General features: G+C 44.2%; 1 protein-coding gene across 3 annotated transcripts; it reads right to left on the bottom strand.

Annotated features, from left to right (window-relative positions):
• Positions 1-353: 353 nt before the first annotated feature.
• Positions 354-11919, bottom strand: gata5 (GATA binding protein 5). 3 transcript variants are annotated; one of them, XM_015974688.3, is made up of 7 exons: positions 11739-11919; positions 10918-11521; positions 7752-7921; positions 2234-2362; positions 2056-2140; positions 1858-1937; positions 354-983 (listed from the first exon to the last, which is right to left on the bottom strand). In XM_015974688.3, exons 2-7 carry the CDS (start codon positions 11426-11428, stop codon positions 864-866), a joined length of 1095 nt encoding a protein of 364 aa, XP_015830174.3. In that variant the 5' UTR covers positions 11429-11521; positions 11739-11919; the 3' UTR covers positions 354-863. The 3 variants fall into 3 exon arrangements, with proteins under 3 accessions (XP_015830174.3, XP_054594538.2, XP_054594539.2); XM_054738563.2 differs by lacking the exon at positions 11739-11919 and having other exon boundaries at positions 10918-11681; XM_054738564.2 differs by lacking the exon at positions 11739-11919 and having other exon boundaries at positions 2234-2359; positions 10918-11681.
• Positions 11920-15793: the final 3874 nt, after the last annotated feature.

Below are 15793 nucleotides of genomic sequence, written 5' to 3'. Positions count from 1 at the left end.
GGTTGGAGCATAAGGCTTTAACATTTCAGTAATATAGGGAGGAGCTTGACCATGTAGAGCCCTGAAAGTTCTAGTCAGGACTCTAAATGAACTCTAGAGTTAACGGGTAACCAGTGCAGAGACAGCAGAACAGGAGTGATGTGTGCTCTTCTGTTTGCTCCAGTTAGGAGCCTCGCTGCAGAGTTCTGGACCAGCTGAAGGCGGTCGAGGGCTTTTTGCTGGAACATGTGAAGAGTGTGTTACAGTAATCTAGACGAAGGTCATTGGGAGGTGTATTTAAGGACAAAAATCGTTAACATTGATAATCCTGTCAAGAAAAATGATCAAAATAAAACAAAAGGAACATCCAACAGTCAAACGCAGAAACTCTCAATATTTATTATCCTGAAAAGATTTCAGAAAAAAACATGAAACAGGGAGAAGAAAATAACACTATAATAAAAACTCCTTCAAACAATACAGACTATTAGATTAGATTAGGATTACAGCCTTTTATAAATGGACTGATTGCACATTCAGAGTTAAGCAGTAAAAAGGTAAACTTTTGTTTTTCTGTTTGTGTGGAGCTTTAGTGTCCTGCTCTTATCGCTACATAAATAATGTGTCTATAAACGTTAATCATCTACGAGCTGGTAATGTGTTTAACGGCCACCAGGGCCACTCCTCCTCCGAGAACCTGAATAGATGTGTTCATGTTTGTGTCAGGAACAGGTGGTGTTTGTTTCTCCGCTCTGGGTGAAATCAGCCAGAGAGTCGAGGTAAACTCTGATCCTGATTCGTTCGTCTCCTCCCTGATCAGGGTCTGAAGGAGGCCTGCAGAAGGCTGCAGAGCCGGTCCTACAGAGGAGTCTGAGGGGGCGGGTTCATGCTTCAGACAGAGTGCACCAGGAGTTATGTGAGGTAATTGGTGACGGGGTCAAAGGATAATCCTCGTACTTAATGTCCACGTGGTCAGATCCAGCGCTGTCCAACAAGGACGCCGGCTTCAGGATAGAAAGAGACAAAACAATATTTTCAGAACCTTCTGATGTTTCTGGTCTCTATTTTAGTGACTCTAAACAAACAACTCGGTTCCTCTGCAGTAAAAATCTGTAAAGGGAACTTTACGAAGCTGTAACCCGTTTACGGGTCAAAATCAGACAAGTCCCGCTGATGAGATGAAACATGATTCAAAATGTGCAAAGGTACAAATGATCTGTGAAAATCTCTGGATTTAGGTGGAATCTGTCCGATCCTTTCAAAATAAAGCAAGTGAAAGCTTGAGGGAATTTCTCTGTTTCTAGCTAAAATTTAGGAAAACAAGATGGCTTCCTGAACCGCGTTTGTTCAGAGAAATATGTTTAATCACGAGTGATTCAGCGGATTATTCTCATCACACCTTTGCTGTTTTGGAGGGAAATAAATACCTGTATTCACGAGTATTCAGCAATAATACATGTTAAAGTTTGGTGAAAATGTTCTGATTCACTAATGATCAGATTTCAATCATTTAGTTACGCAAAATAAAAATGTGTTTAAAAGGGAGAAAATGAGTGTTTATGGTACAGAAAGGTGTATCTTCTTACTGCCTACTGAGGACCGTCATGAGCTGCCTGCCAGCTGGTTCTAGAGGTCTGGTGTGAATGACCTTTTGGTCACGGTTAGAGTTAGGAACAGATCAGCACTGGTTAGGGTTAGGAACAGATCAGCATTGGTTAGGGTTAGGAACAGATCAGCACTGGTTAGGGTTAGGGTTAGGCATGATACAGTCACAAACATACATGGAAGTCAATGGAGGGTCCTTTCTATGGCAGAAAGACAGATGTGTGTGTGTGTGTGTGTGTGTGTGTGTGTGTGTGTGTGTGTGTGTGTGGTTACCTGAGGGCCTGATGTGACAGTCTGACCCGCGTAGGGTGATAGCGCCAAACTGAGTTCACATTTAATGGTGGAGGCGTGTTCTGAGAAGAAAGAAGACAGGGAGCTGGCGTCAGAGCTGATGGATCCTGAAATACAAGATTAAAATTCTGCTGCAGCTAAATCTGAATCCCGAGGAGGGAATTCCTCTCTCGCTCATACCCGTGGACACTTTATTCTTGGGTATCTTGGGTTTACGCTTGCGGGTCTGAATGCTCTCCTTCTTCATGGCCAGAGGTCGGGGAACCTGCAGGGAGCAGAGCGGCACACTTTAGCAGAAATCACCCCCACCCCCACCCCCACCCCCACCCCCCCACGAGGCTCTGGGATCAGAACCCACCCCGTGCAGTTTCATGTAGAGGCCACAGGCATTGCAGACTGGCTCTCCGTCGGCGTTTCTCCTCCACAGCGTGGTGGTGCTGGTGTGGCAGTTGGTGCAGCACAGGCTGGCCCGGCGCGATGGCATCTGCTGCAGACAAACATTCCAGACAAAAGGGCTGAAATTCCCAATAGAATCGAGTCTAATCAGAAAAGTGATGTGGCCCTGGTGCTTTTAAGAGAACTGAGTATCAACTGAGCTCAAATCAAGGCCAAGGTCAGAGCAGGACAAATAAAAACAGCCTCCCAGCAAGGCAGCAGCCGGTTGTTGGGCAAACACTTAGCACAGAGATGCAGAGGACAGAAAAGGTTCCTGGGAATTATCCAGATGTGAAACATTCCAGACAAATCTGAAAATGTGGTCAAAGGAGCCTTAAAAAAACAAGCATTTGAGTAAATCAACTTCTTGTCTCTGATGATGGGAACTGATTTCGTGGACTTGGTTAAGTCCTTTTTGGAGATTTCACTACAAAACCCTGAAACAGGAACGTCTGTCATTTTCCTGTTAGAGAAGGACGCCGTATCAACCAAACAAAGCTGCAGCACGGCGACGAGCGCATCGGGAGGTAAAGCTGACCCTAACCCGTTTTATCACAGTTCTGTTACAAACATCTTCAATGGAGAATTGATGGATGGAAAAGACATTGCTCCCATTTACTACTTTCTAAAAATAAAACTTAAATCATTTTTAAATGTTCTCTCTTTTTTCATTTATCAGTTTAGACAAAAGTAAAGAAACCAATTTACCAAAGATTACATCTTTAACGTGCCCTAGCTTCCTTTACCTGACCCTAACTTTCCTTACCTTCTGTAGGCGTCGTAACTGTTGTTGCTTTTAAGCTTAAAATGTTACCTTAACTTATGACCAATAAGCTGTGACGCTCTATATAAACATAGAACATCACCTGCTTGGCCTTTGTGTGCTTAATAAGAAGACTCTAGGATTCTTTCAGGGATCAAACACTCTTCGTCTCAGTTCAGACAGAGTCAGGTTTATAAAAGATAAGAAATTTATTTTCTAAACAAATTAAAAACAAGACAAGTGGATGTGATGTGATATGTGGTGATCTAATGGTGTGTGTTTATCAGAACCTTGTATCTAGAAGAACGGAGTTCTGGGTGTTCAAATAATTTGGTTTACATTAAACTATGAAGTTGGTTCTTGGGGGGTGGGGGTCAGGTGACCCCAAGGTACCGAAGTTGTAGAAAAGACTGCAGTACGACCAGGTCGGTCCAGAGTCGTCTCCCGGACCACAACAGATAGATGAAATTGTTTGCGTCTAGTTGTTACTGAATAGCTGAAGGAACCGTTTGGCTGTGTCAGCTGTAGGCAGCTTTTAGCTTGTCGAAAGCTTTGGGTTAAAGACGGTTCGCTTTGGATGGCCTGTCCGTAGCTTTCTCTAGATCTGACTCACCGTCTAGTGAGCTCTGTCTTAATATTCTCATATTATGAATTCTTGGCCAACCGGGACATGCCATGTTAAGGAATGCCACGCCTCCTTCAGATACAGGATGTTCTGATTTGTGTCTAAGAAAATATCTATGTCATGATGTTTAACTGAACTTTAATTTATCTGTAATGAACCTTGTGTCTGAGTGTAGACGATTCACTTGTTAAATCTACAATTACGGATCATACCATAATAATATTCATTTCAAACTTCACTAATTCAAGCACAGATTAATCAAAACATTAATGTAAGTAAGTAAGTACGTAAGGAAGTAAAGTTTATTTATAGAGCGCCTTTCACAGATATAAATCACAAAGCGCTGTACAACATGAGTAAGATCAGGGCAAATACCTCAAACCAATAAATACATCATAAAAACAATAGCAGTGACAACAATATTAACCAAAATCAGGAGTAAAAACAAAGTCAAGGTGTGAACAAGAACAAAGCCATCTTTTAGAATATTTTGCGGGGGAAAGCCTGGATGAAAAGGTGAGTTTTAAGATGTTTTTTGAAGACCTCTACAGATTTCAAGAGACGGAGATTTGAAGGTAGACTGTTCCAAAGTCTGGGGGCAATAGACTGAAAGGCCCTGTCCCCTTTGGTTTTTAGCCTGGTTCGAGGAACAGCCAGGAGGTTTTCAGATGTGGATCTAAGGTTCCGAGAGGTGGTGTGTGGGGATAAAAGCTCAGATAGGTAGCTTGGAGCCTGGTTGTTAAGAGCTCTACAGGTCAGGACTAAAACTTTAAACTGTATTCTATATTCTACCGGGAGCCAGTGGAGGGACTGTAAACCTGGAGTGATGTGAGCTCGTCTGCTGGATTTGGTTAGGAGTCTGGCTGCTGCATTTTGGATGGCTTGAAGGCGTGAGAGGGAGGTTTTGCTGAGACCAGTAAAAAGAGCGTTACAGTAGTCTAAGCGTGATGACACAAAGGCATGGATGATTTTTCCAGATCTGCAGTAGAAACCAGTTTACGGACTTTTGAAATGTTTCTCAGTTGAAAGAAACAAGAGCGGGAGATGGTTTTGACGTGTGAGTCTAAACTTAAAGCTGGATCAAAAATAACTCCCAGGTTTCTGATGTTGGCCTTGGCTGATGGGCAAAAAGAGGCAATTTCCTGCTCGATTTCTGGCTGAAGTTCCGGGGGTGCAGAGATGAGGGTCTCTGTCTTGTTAGCATTGAGGACAAGAAAGTTGCTGGACAGCCAGTTACTGATCTGGGTCAGGCAGAGTACAAGTGTGTCCAGCCTGTCCAACTGGTGTGGCATAAAGGACATAAAGAGCTGAATATCATCAGCGTAGATGTGGTAGGAGATGTCTGGGAAAGACTGAATGATGCCAGCTAGGGGAAGAATATAGAATGTGAATAGTAGAGGCCCTAGAACTGAACCATGTGGGACCCCGCATGTTAGAGAGGCAGTGTCTGAAGAGAAGGTTTTGTGACTTCACTGTGAATGTTCTGTTGGTGAGATAGGAAGAGAGCCAGTCTAGAGCAGAACCTGAAATCCCAGCCAGGGCCTTTAACCTGTTTAGTAGTACGTTGTGGTCTACAGTGTCAAAAGCTGCACTGAGGTCAAGCAGGACCATGACAGAGCATTTCCCTGCATCAGCAGCCATCAGGAGGTTTCATATAACATTGGTTCATTCCATTTCACGATTGATTAACTCATATGAGCTGAAAATAGTCACTTTATTCAGATGCATGAGGAATCCTGTGGTGTTATGAGAAGAAGGCTTTGTTTGGGAACACAGGCTGACATCGTGTTCCTCCTGAAATGTCAACAAGGTTTGCAGAACCGTGTTGCTTGTTGGAAGGTAGAATGTAAAATCCACCTTAGAGAATGGAATTTATGTCTGCCGGTGACCAGTGGCATGTAGGATTACCCCAACTTACCTTACCCTATCTTACCTTAACTTACCCTAACTTCACTTAACTTACTCAAACTTCACTAAACTTACCTTACCTTACCTTACCTTACCTTACCTTACCTTACCCTAACTTCCCTTACCTTAGCTTAAGTTACTCTAACTTAACTTACCCTAATATAACTTACCTTACCCATACCTAACTTACTTTACCCGAATTTAACTGGCCTTACACTAACTAATCTTACCTCAACTTACTCAAACTTAACTTAACTTACTATAACTTAACATACCCTTATTTAACTTACCTTAACTTACTCAACTTACCCCAACATAATTTACTCTAACTTTACTTACCCTAACTTAATTTACCTCACCCAAACTTACCTTAACTTACTCTGACTTAACTTACCTTAACCAAACGTTACTCGAAGTTAACTCACCCAAACTTAACCTACTCTAACTTGCCCTAACTGGACCCCCTAAACTTACTTTAACTTTCCAAACTTAGTAGCCCAGTGAACTAGACCAAATTCTCCTTTGCAAAGTTGGGTCTAGCAAGGCTCCACTGGAACCTCTGCAGCCCCAACAGCATTCTGGCTGGCCAATCACAGCTCTCTAGAGGGGTTTCAAACACATAAAGATCTGTGATTGGTCCATAATGGTGGGCCAATCATAGTGCTCTATCTGCTTAGTGAACAAATCACAGAGCTTTATACGCTTTGTGGGCCAATCAGGGCACTCTATATGCCTGGTAGGTGGGATGATGCAACAGAGTGAAACAAGAGGATGTCACATTCATTGTCCAGTGGAATGCGGAGATCATTTGAAAGACAACGGTAGAACCCGCCCCACAACCGAGAGCCGCCAATGGAGCGTGGCCAGACTAATAATACATTTATTTAGTCTGGCTTGCCAGGCTACAAACTTAGCTTACCTTACCCTAATTTCACTTACCCAAACTCGACTTAGCTTAATTTACTAGAACTTAACATACCCAACATTAACTTATCCTTACTTAACTTACTCAAACTTACCAAAAATTTACCTGATCTTCACTTAACTTACCTCCACCTAACTAGCATTTTCAACACAAAACACAAGAACTACAGATAGGGATGGGTACCTTTGACATTTGAATCGATCCGGTACTAATTCCCGGTACCTACGAGTCGATACCGGTACTTAACGGTACCAATTTTCGATACTTTTGAGTGTTTATTATTTTAATTCTCTTTTATAATTAAATATATATTTTTCTCAATATATATATATATATAACCATATTTGATAAATATCACGATAAATAACATACAAGTTTGTATTTTAACATCGTCCTTGTAGTTTTATAAGCTGATAGTTAAACTGAAGCAAACATCTTTACTGTGAACTAAATTTACTGTGTATCTTCATTCCTTTTGCCGTCCTTTTTCATTTGATTTTTCCTACTGGGAAGTTAGAATTTCCGAGGAGAAAGCGAACGCACCATTAGCTGATAACAATGGTGGCAATGGAAGCTAACATATCAAGCTAACGTTATCTTTAACAGTTTATTTAGCTGCTGGAGCAGATTAAAACGATGATGCCTCAAACTTAGATCGTTGTCGCTGGTTTTACCTTCACCCAATCACCCGTCGCATTTAGTAAAGTAAAGCCAAACTTTAGAGCGCGTTCATGTTCTTCTAGTCGGAAATTCGGAGTTCCGAGGAGAAAGCGAACGCACCATTAGCGAAACGGAAGCTAACAAATCAAGGTAACGTTATCTTAAACATTTTATTTACCTACTGGAGCAGATTAAGATGAGGATGTCTCACTTAGATCGTTGTCTGTCGCTTGTTTCATCACCCAGTTACCCATCACATTTAGTGAAGTGGACCCAAGCTTTAGCGTGCGTTCTTTCTACCATGCTTGCTCTGTTTACAACGGGCTCGCAGGGACCGGCGACATAACGCTCTTGCGCATGCGCAACTGTCTTGGCAGTACCGAAACGAGGCACCGTTTGAAATGACGTGAATCGGTGTTCGGTCGGTTCTATGGAATTCGGTCGGTACCTTAAAAAGTACCGAATTCGGTACTCATCCCTAACTACAGATCTTGTGTTCACGAATGCCATATAATAAGGAATACTGTTGTCATAGCAACAGTTTGTCCTTGGTCTCTCACCAGGCGCTTCTGGGGTTTGATGAGTGGCCGGTTAATCCCGTTCATCTTGTGGTAAAGACCACACGCGTTACACAGATAGTGACCTGTCCCGTCGCGGCGCCACAGAGGCGTAGACACAGAACCACAGTTCACACACTCTCTGCCCTCCAGGGACATTTCGTCCATCAGGTCTGAAAGATGAAAGGAAAAGAGACACGCATCAGAATACGACTTTGGAAAGACTTTGTTTGAAACTCTGAGTCAAGTTTTCTGGTCCTGTTCACGTGGACATTAAGTCAAGGCAGAGACTCTGGCTGCCTCACCCCTTAGAGGCCGGCTCCAGTAAGGAGCGAGTTCTCATTGACTCCCATGTTGAAAATGCTAACTTCACCTCAGAAATGAACATGTTTATGACCTGGTCCAAAAAAACATTTTAGGTTAACAGGTCTAGTTTACAGTCATGACAAGTCAGAGGGCGGTGAACTTTTTGTAACTCCGTTTAGGTGTAATTTAATGCTTGCAATTTGGAACTATTTGGGGCGTGTCCGTCTGACTGACCGATAGCTGATTAGCCCTCAGTGCTAGTGGAAGCAGCTAGCCTCCTGCCTGTTGCATGGAAGGCCTATGCCTCAGCCTCACCTTGATGAGGGATTGCACACCATCAGAAAAAGTATCTCCACCCCTAGTCAAGATTTGAAAAACTCTATGAAAGTGGGCGTTGCCAGGAGGCACGGAGTGGCATGGTCAAGCGTGGTGAATTTCCATCCCGGGAAGGAGGGGGAGGAGACTGTAACGATAACGTGAAATTGTTCCAGCCCCAGACAATCACAAGTTTAAAATGCAGTAGCTGCAGTTCAGCACTAAGACGGTTTTGGACCTAGATTCTAGATTTAATCTAGTTTACACAAACATGTCAAAAAATGCACAGAAACAGAGAAATTGTGATTGTAAAGATCCAGATAAACAGTTTATAAGCAAAAAAGTTATTTGGGGGTTTAGTTACCCTTTAAAATTGTTACAGTCTAGAAGGCAGAGGGTAGCAGAGCCCCTCTAGTGTGGTTTTCTGGCTAAAAGTGGCTGCCAACCTGCCTTCAATTCTATTGGTTGGCTCTTTTCTAAACAGCACAGGGAACCTAAGCCACGCTCATCTACTTCCGGACCACGGGTCCGCGGAACAATGAATAAATTAATGCAAGACAACGGGGCTAAAAACACTATTTTCTCTCTTGTTTTGTTCCATGGATTTCACACATGATGTCTGTGAATTTTAAAGATGCATTTTGATACCAAGAACGCGCTTATTTTCAAACGGGGGACACAATGGAATAGATCACACAGAACAACGGACAACAGAACCCCCATTAGCTTTGGTTAGCTTGGTTAGCTTGTAGCAACATCAGCTCAGAGTTTGATGGGTGTGACTCATCTGACCCCACCCTGACAGCCCCATTCTCAGCTCAGTTTTGTGTTTTCCAGGAGTGACAAGATGTGTGATGCAGCCAGGATGGCAGTGACAGGTGAATCTATGGGTCAAACCCATGACCCCAGATCTCATAATCCAAATGACGGTCCTGGCCCAGGCCCTTCAGCCAAAGGGGACATGGGTGGGCATGAAGGGGGGATTGGGTCCTTCCTCCCAGCTGCAGTCTAGAACCACCACCGCTCCCAACAAAACCAGTAACACATTCCTGCTGCACAGCTTTTAATCCTGTTTACTCATTCAGATCATGTTTCCAATCATGTTGTCACTTCCTTTAAATATCGTGCTGCGGGAAATTCAGTCTAAAGTATTTTCATATTTATTTCTTATTTAACTTCAGTCTTAAACTTCTTTGCTGCTGTGACACTGAAATGTCCCACCCGAGGGACAAAAAAGGTGTTTTCTATTCTAAAAAATAAAATGAAATAAAATAACAGGTCATTTTCATAATAAAACAATAACAATTTTCTTTAAGTTTTTACAAAGTTTTTTGTTATTTAGGTAAAAATTATGATGAAAATATGTTGATTCAGAAATGTATGTGTACAAAATTATTCTAACGTTTTATTAGAAATCGAGTTCTTTAATTGAACAACAAATACATGAAATGATAATAATAATAATAATAATAATAATAATAATGTTAATAATAACAACAACAATAATATTATTATTAATAACAGTAATATTAAAATTTTAATGATTAAAATGATATTATTATTATTATTATTATTTTATTGTTAATGACAGTAATATTAATATTGTTAATGATAAAACAACAATAATCATAATAACAATATTTATATTGTTAGCATTAATGATAATATAATAATAATAATAATTATTATTATTATATAGTTAGCATTTATAATAATACTAATATAATAATATAATAATTATAATTATTATTATATTATTGTTAATAACAGTAATATTAATATTGTTATTGATAAAAACAACAATAATCGTAATAATATTTATATTGTTAGCATTAATAATAATAATAATAATAATAATAATAATAATAATAATAATAATAAAAATAATAATGTATTATTATTATAACAATAATAATAATAAATTATTATTATTATTAATATATAATTGTGATATTATTGTTATTTTTATAATTGATTAGAAATGTATATTTCATACACTCACACGTTGCTGGAGAAACAGAAGTAAATGCACTGATAGAAACGAATGAGATTAATGTTTTATACATAGAGGCTAAAACATGCGAGTTTATTTTGTTTTCGTTTGTATTTTTATATAAAAAAAGACAAAAACTGATATTTTTAATCTGAACTGTCAAAACGCATTGTTTGATTATTTTTTACATAATTGGATGAAATTACTTTCCTTCCCGGTCTTTGGCATTTATGAGTTATTGGGGTCTGACGTCACTGGCCTGATTGATACGATGCGTGATGAGCGGAAGTGACCGATCCAGGAGGCTGCGGGCCTGGATTCGATCACAAGCAGCTTCAGCCTGGAGGCCAGCGGAGAAAAATGAAGGTTTTGATGACCGAACTTGACCCTAATTGACCCAAACGGACCCCAGCCCTTAATAACCTGATTTAGTCACGAACGAAGACAACATCTCCATAATCTTAAGTGAACGATTTGAACAGTGATCCTTTCGGTTCTTCCTATTGAGACTCATTTAGAATTTTTCTGATGTTTGGGGAACCGAAGCGGACTGACCGAGACTGGACCTCCGGGCGGACGCGGCTCCTTGCCGGCCCTGCAAGCCGATCACTCCGCTCTCGAAAGGACCCTGAGTCCAGGAGGACGTGGCCATGTCCGGGCCCATGTACGCGTACGGGCTGGAAACGGAGCCTCCAACCGAACGCACCAGACCCCCTCCGTACTGGTCCGCACGGGCCCCGTTTCCCAGAACCAGCGAGCTCTGGAAGGTCGCCTCCAGCCCGGTTCCGGTGCTGACGTTCGGGCTGTGTGAGTAGGAAAACCCGTGCGTCGGGTGGCTGCTGAGGGGGAAGGAAGAGCCGTCCGCGGCTCCCTGGGTCCAGCTGTGGTGTCCGCTCAGTCCGTGGGACTGGTGGGGCTGGGGCGGGTCGAAGGTCTGCAGGTAGGGCAGGGTGGGCAGCATGGCCGGGACTCTGCTGGTGGGGACGTAGACCGGGGAGCTGGCCGACGGGTGGATGTAACTGCCGGTGTCGTGGGGGTAGGGGGGCTGGGTGGAGGACAGGTACATGTCTGCTGTTGGAGTCCCGGAACCGAAGAGACCAGGTCTGAGGTTCGGATCAGAGAGTCTTCTATTGTGGGTCTCCAGGTTCCGTTTCCGGTCCTGCAGACAAAACATTTATTTGACACAGAACAAAAGTTCCACAAGAGATAAAAAACATTGGATCAGCTGTTTCCGACGTGAACACGGATCGGAACCAGTCCTGCGTTCTGCGCGCGCACGTAGGAGACATCCTTAGTCGGAACCAAAACGAAACCCAATCAAACAGTCAGATAGCAACTTTATCACCGCTGACACTTTTCCTGTGAGTAGCGCAAACCTTGATAGTGGCGCTCCGCTGGTTCCGTCCGCGCGCTCCCAGGGCTTTTATCTGGGCCAGATAAGGACGGTGGTGATAAAAGCAGCGGAGACCCGGGACGGAGCCGCTCCGTGCGTAAAAGCTGCGCCTCCTTCCCAAAGCTTTCCTCTCCAGCTGCAGTAAAGAGCTGATGTGCGCCTCCGCGCGCTCCTGCCGCAAGGTTTGTACCGGAGAGGAGCACGTGACGCACGCTGCCATTCCGAGGTGTGTGTGTGTGTGTGTGTGTGTGTGTGTGCGTGTGTGTGTGTGTGTGTGTGTGTGTGTGCGTGTGCGTGTGTGTGTGTGTGTGTGCGTGCGTGTTGGGGGCTGTCAGAGTTCCTGCTTCAGTGGCGCCAGGGTTCTCGTGGACAAACAAACAAACAAACAAACAAACAAACAAACAAACAAACAAACAAACAAACAAACAACAGCTTTTATGCTCCAGCTCAGGATCAAGATTCCTTTTCAATGATCCATTTATTTAAATCAGGTGTGAAACCGGAAGTCATAAACAAACCAGCTCAGATTTAATAAACAGACTCCTGTTGAGGTTTGTTTACTTTTATGTAGAAATAAAAACAACGACGCTCAGCCTGGAGGAGGCTCCGGTTCTGATTTAATGTCACTCAGCTGTGGTTATGATGATGTTTATTTCATTAGATTTCGGTGAAGTGTGACGTGTTATGGCCTAAATAATAGGCCGATCTTTAACTAAAATAGTTTTCATCCCACAAAAACGCACTTAATCAAATAATAATGATATTTATTATTACGCTATAATGATAATATTTGTGATTTCATATTAAAATGTATTTTTATTATAATAATACTGATTTAGGAATTTAGACGTTAAATAAAGTAAAAGCAGGGTATTTTATTTGACTATATAAATCTGAATGAATCAGATAAAAAACTTTTTTCAGGTTTGATTAAAACGTGAGAAAAATCTTGGTAATTAATGACATAAGTTATCAGATTGAGTCGGGTGGTCGGGTTATTATTAAATGTTCATTATTCACTATAACATTTTCCAACATTATAAAATAATTGTGACCCAGTATAAACGAACAGCCTCTAAATATATGAACCCGATTTAAAATGATTATTTTCTGAAACACTTTCACCATCAATTAACTTGGTTACAAGCTTCAGGAATACTTAATATTTTATTAGATTCAACGATTAAAAACCATTAAAAATGTTTAAAATCAAGTTGTTTAACTTTTACTCACAGAACCTGAAGATGAAGCCAACGATGACATCATAGATGGGGAATATTTTCAGCACCTTCATATCAAACCAACAGACTCACTCCTGTTGTTTAATTCTGTAGTTCCCAAAGATCGGAGGAAGTGGCTTCAGACATTTAGTTTTATGACACGAGGAAGACCTCGGCCCACCTAATCTGAACTCGAGCGGTGTTTTGTTATTGGACTTCTGTGCAAGCCGCAGTTTGGCCATAACGAACACCATGTTCGAACATAAGGATGCCCACCGGTACACTTGGTACCAGGGCAGCCTAGGTCACAGGTCGATGATAGATTTTGTAGTCGTATCATCTGACCTGCGGCCGTATGTTTTGGACACCCGAGTGAAGAGAGGGGCGGAGCTGTCAACTGATCACCACCTGGTGGTGAGTTGGATCAGATGGCAAGGGAACATGCCGCGTAGACCTGGCAGACCCAAACGCATAGTGAGGGTCTGCTGGGAACGCCTGGCAGAAGAACCTGTCAAGACGGTCTTCAACTCCCACCTCCGGCAGAGCTTTGACCACGTCCCGAGAGCAGTGGGGGACATTGAGTCCGAGTGGGCCTTGTTCCACTCTGCGATTGTCGAGGCGGCTGTTGCTAGCTGTGGTCGTAAGGTGGCCGGTGCCAGTCGTGGTGGCAACCCCCGTACCCGCTGGTGGACACCAGAGGTTCGGGGAGCCGTCAGGCTGAAGAAGGAGGCCTACAGGGCGTGGCTGGTCTGTGGGTCTCCGGAGGCAGCAGACAGGTACCGGATAGCCAAGCGGGGTGCAGCAGTGGCAGTTGCCGAGGCAAAATCTCGGGCGTGGGAGGAGTTTGGTGAGGCCATGGAGAAAGACTATCGATCGGCTCCAAAGAGGTTCTGGCAAACTGTCCGGCGCCTCAGGAGAGGAAGGCAGCAACTCGCTCACACTGTTTACAGTGGGGATGGGGAGCTGCTGACGTCAACTGAGGCTATAGTCGGACGGTGGAAGGAATACTTTGAGGAGCTCCTCAATCCCACCAATGCGCATTCCGAGGAGGAACCAGAGCTGGGAGGCCTGGGGATGGACTGTCCGATCTCGGGGGCAGAAGTTGCTGAGGTAGTCAAACAACTACACAGCGGCGGAGCCCCGGGGGCGGATGAGGTTCGTCCTGGGTATCTCAAGGCTATGGATGTTGTAGGGCTGTCATGGTTGACACGTCTCTACAACATTGCGTGGTCATCGGGGGCAGTTCCTAGGGAGTGGCAGACCGGGGTGGTGGTCCCCATCTTTAAGAAGGGTGACCTGAGGGTGTGTTCCAACTATAGGGGGATCACACTCCTCAGCCTCCCTGGAAAGGTGAACTCCAAGGTACTGGAGAGGAGGGTCCGATCGATAGTTGAATCTCAGATAGAGGAGGAGCAATGTGGTTTTCGTCCTGGCCGTGGAACTGTGGACCAGCTCTATACCCTTGCAAGGGTGATGGAGGGGGCATGGGAGTTTGCCCAACCAATCCACATGTGCTTTGTGGATTTGGAGAAGGCTTATGACCGTGTCCCCAGGGGCACCCTGTGGGGGACGCTCCAGGAGTATGGGGTGGGTGGCTTTCTGTTAAGGGCCATTCAGTCCCTTTACCAGAGGAGCGTGAGTTTGGTCCGCATAGCCGGTAGTAAGTCGGACCTGTTCCCAGTGAGGGTTGGACTCCGCCAGGGCTGCCCTTTGTCACCGGTTCTGTTCATCACTTTTATGGACAGAATTTCTAGACGCAGCCGTGGTGTGGAGTGTGTCGAGTTTGGTGGCAGGAGAATCTCGTCTCTGCTTTTTGCGGATGATGTGGTCCTCCTAGCTTCATCCAGCTCTGACCTTCAGCTCTTGCTGGGTAGGTTCGCGGCCGAATGTGAAGCGGCTGGGATGAGGATCAGCACCTCCAAATCTGAGACCATGGTTCTCGACCGGAAAAGGGTGGTTTGCCACCTCCGGGTCGGGGGAGAGGTCCTACCTCAAGTGGAGGAGTTTAAGTATCTCGGGGTCTTGTTCACGAGTGAGGGTAGGAGGGATCGGGAGATCGACAGGCGGATTGGTTCGGCGTCTGCAGTGATGCGGACGCTGAGCCGATCTGTCGTGGGGAAGAGGGAGCTGAGCCAGAAAGCCAGGCTCTCGATTTACCGGTCGATCTACGTCCCAATCCTCACCTATGGTCATGAGCTTTGGGTAATGACCGAAAGAACGAGATCGCGGATACAAGCGGCCGAAATGAGTTTCCTCCGTAGGGTGGCCGGGCTCAGCCTTAGAGATAGGGTGAGGAGCTCGGACATTCGGGAGGGACTCGGAGTAGAACCGCTGCTCCTCCGGATCGAAAGGAGCCAGTTGAGGTGGTTTGGGCATCTGGTCAGGATGCCTCCTGGACGCCTCCCCGGGGAGGTGTTTCGGGCATGTCCTGCCGGCAGAAGGCCCCCGGGTCGACCCAGGACACGTTGGAGAGGTTACATCTCCAATCTGGTCCGGGAACGCCTTGGGGTCCTGCCGGAGGAGCTGGTGGACAAGGCCGGGGAGAGGACGGCCTGGAGCTCCCTAGTTGGGATGCTGCCCCCGCGACCCGGACCCGGATAAGCGGAGGAAGACGAGACGAGAGACGAGACGAGAGGAAGACCTCAGCTCCTTTATTATGAAGTCAGCTCATATTTAAATCAGGCTTGGTGAATCTGGCATGAGTTAAAAACATTAAACAGCTAAAAGACAGGCTGGCTCACTGGTTTGTTGTTTAATGCTGGTTGGTTTCAATCAAACAAATATTAGCAAAGTTTTTTATTAAGTAAAAGTTGAAATC

The sequence above is a fragment of the Nothobranchius furzeri genome, chromosome 15 (assembly GCF_043380555.1).
Source record: "Nothobranchius furzeri strain GRZ-AD chromosome 15, NfurGRZ-RIMD1, whole genome shotgun sequence".
In the NCBI taxonomy this organism is placed as follows: domain Eukaryota; kingdom Metazoa; phylum Chordata; class Actinopteri; order Cyprinodontiformes; family Nothobranchiidae; genus Nothobranchius; species Nothobranchius furzeri.
Note: the sequence above shows the minus strand (reverse complement) of the source record. Positions and strands in the feature narration are given on the sequence as shown.

What these genes read in the sequence shown, in the direction of transcription:
- gata5 (XM_054738563.2), bottom strand. Translation starts at nt 11,536, where the DNA reads ATGTTTTGTCTGCAGGACCGGAAACGGAACCTGGAGACCCACAATAGA. An exon ending in CAAGAATAAAGTGTCCACGG is followed by an intron (nt 1,938 to 2,055) that starts GTATGAGCGAGA and finishes CTTTCTTCTCAG; the next exon opens with AACACGCCTCCACCATTAAA. An exon ending in CTGTCACATCAGGCCCTCAG is followed by an intron (nt 984 to 1,857) that starts GTAACCACACAC and finishes TCTATCCTGAAG; the next exon opens with CCGGCGTCCTTGTTGGACAG.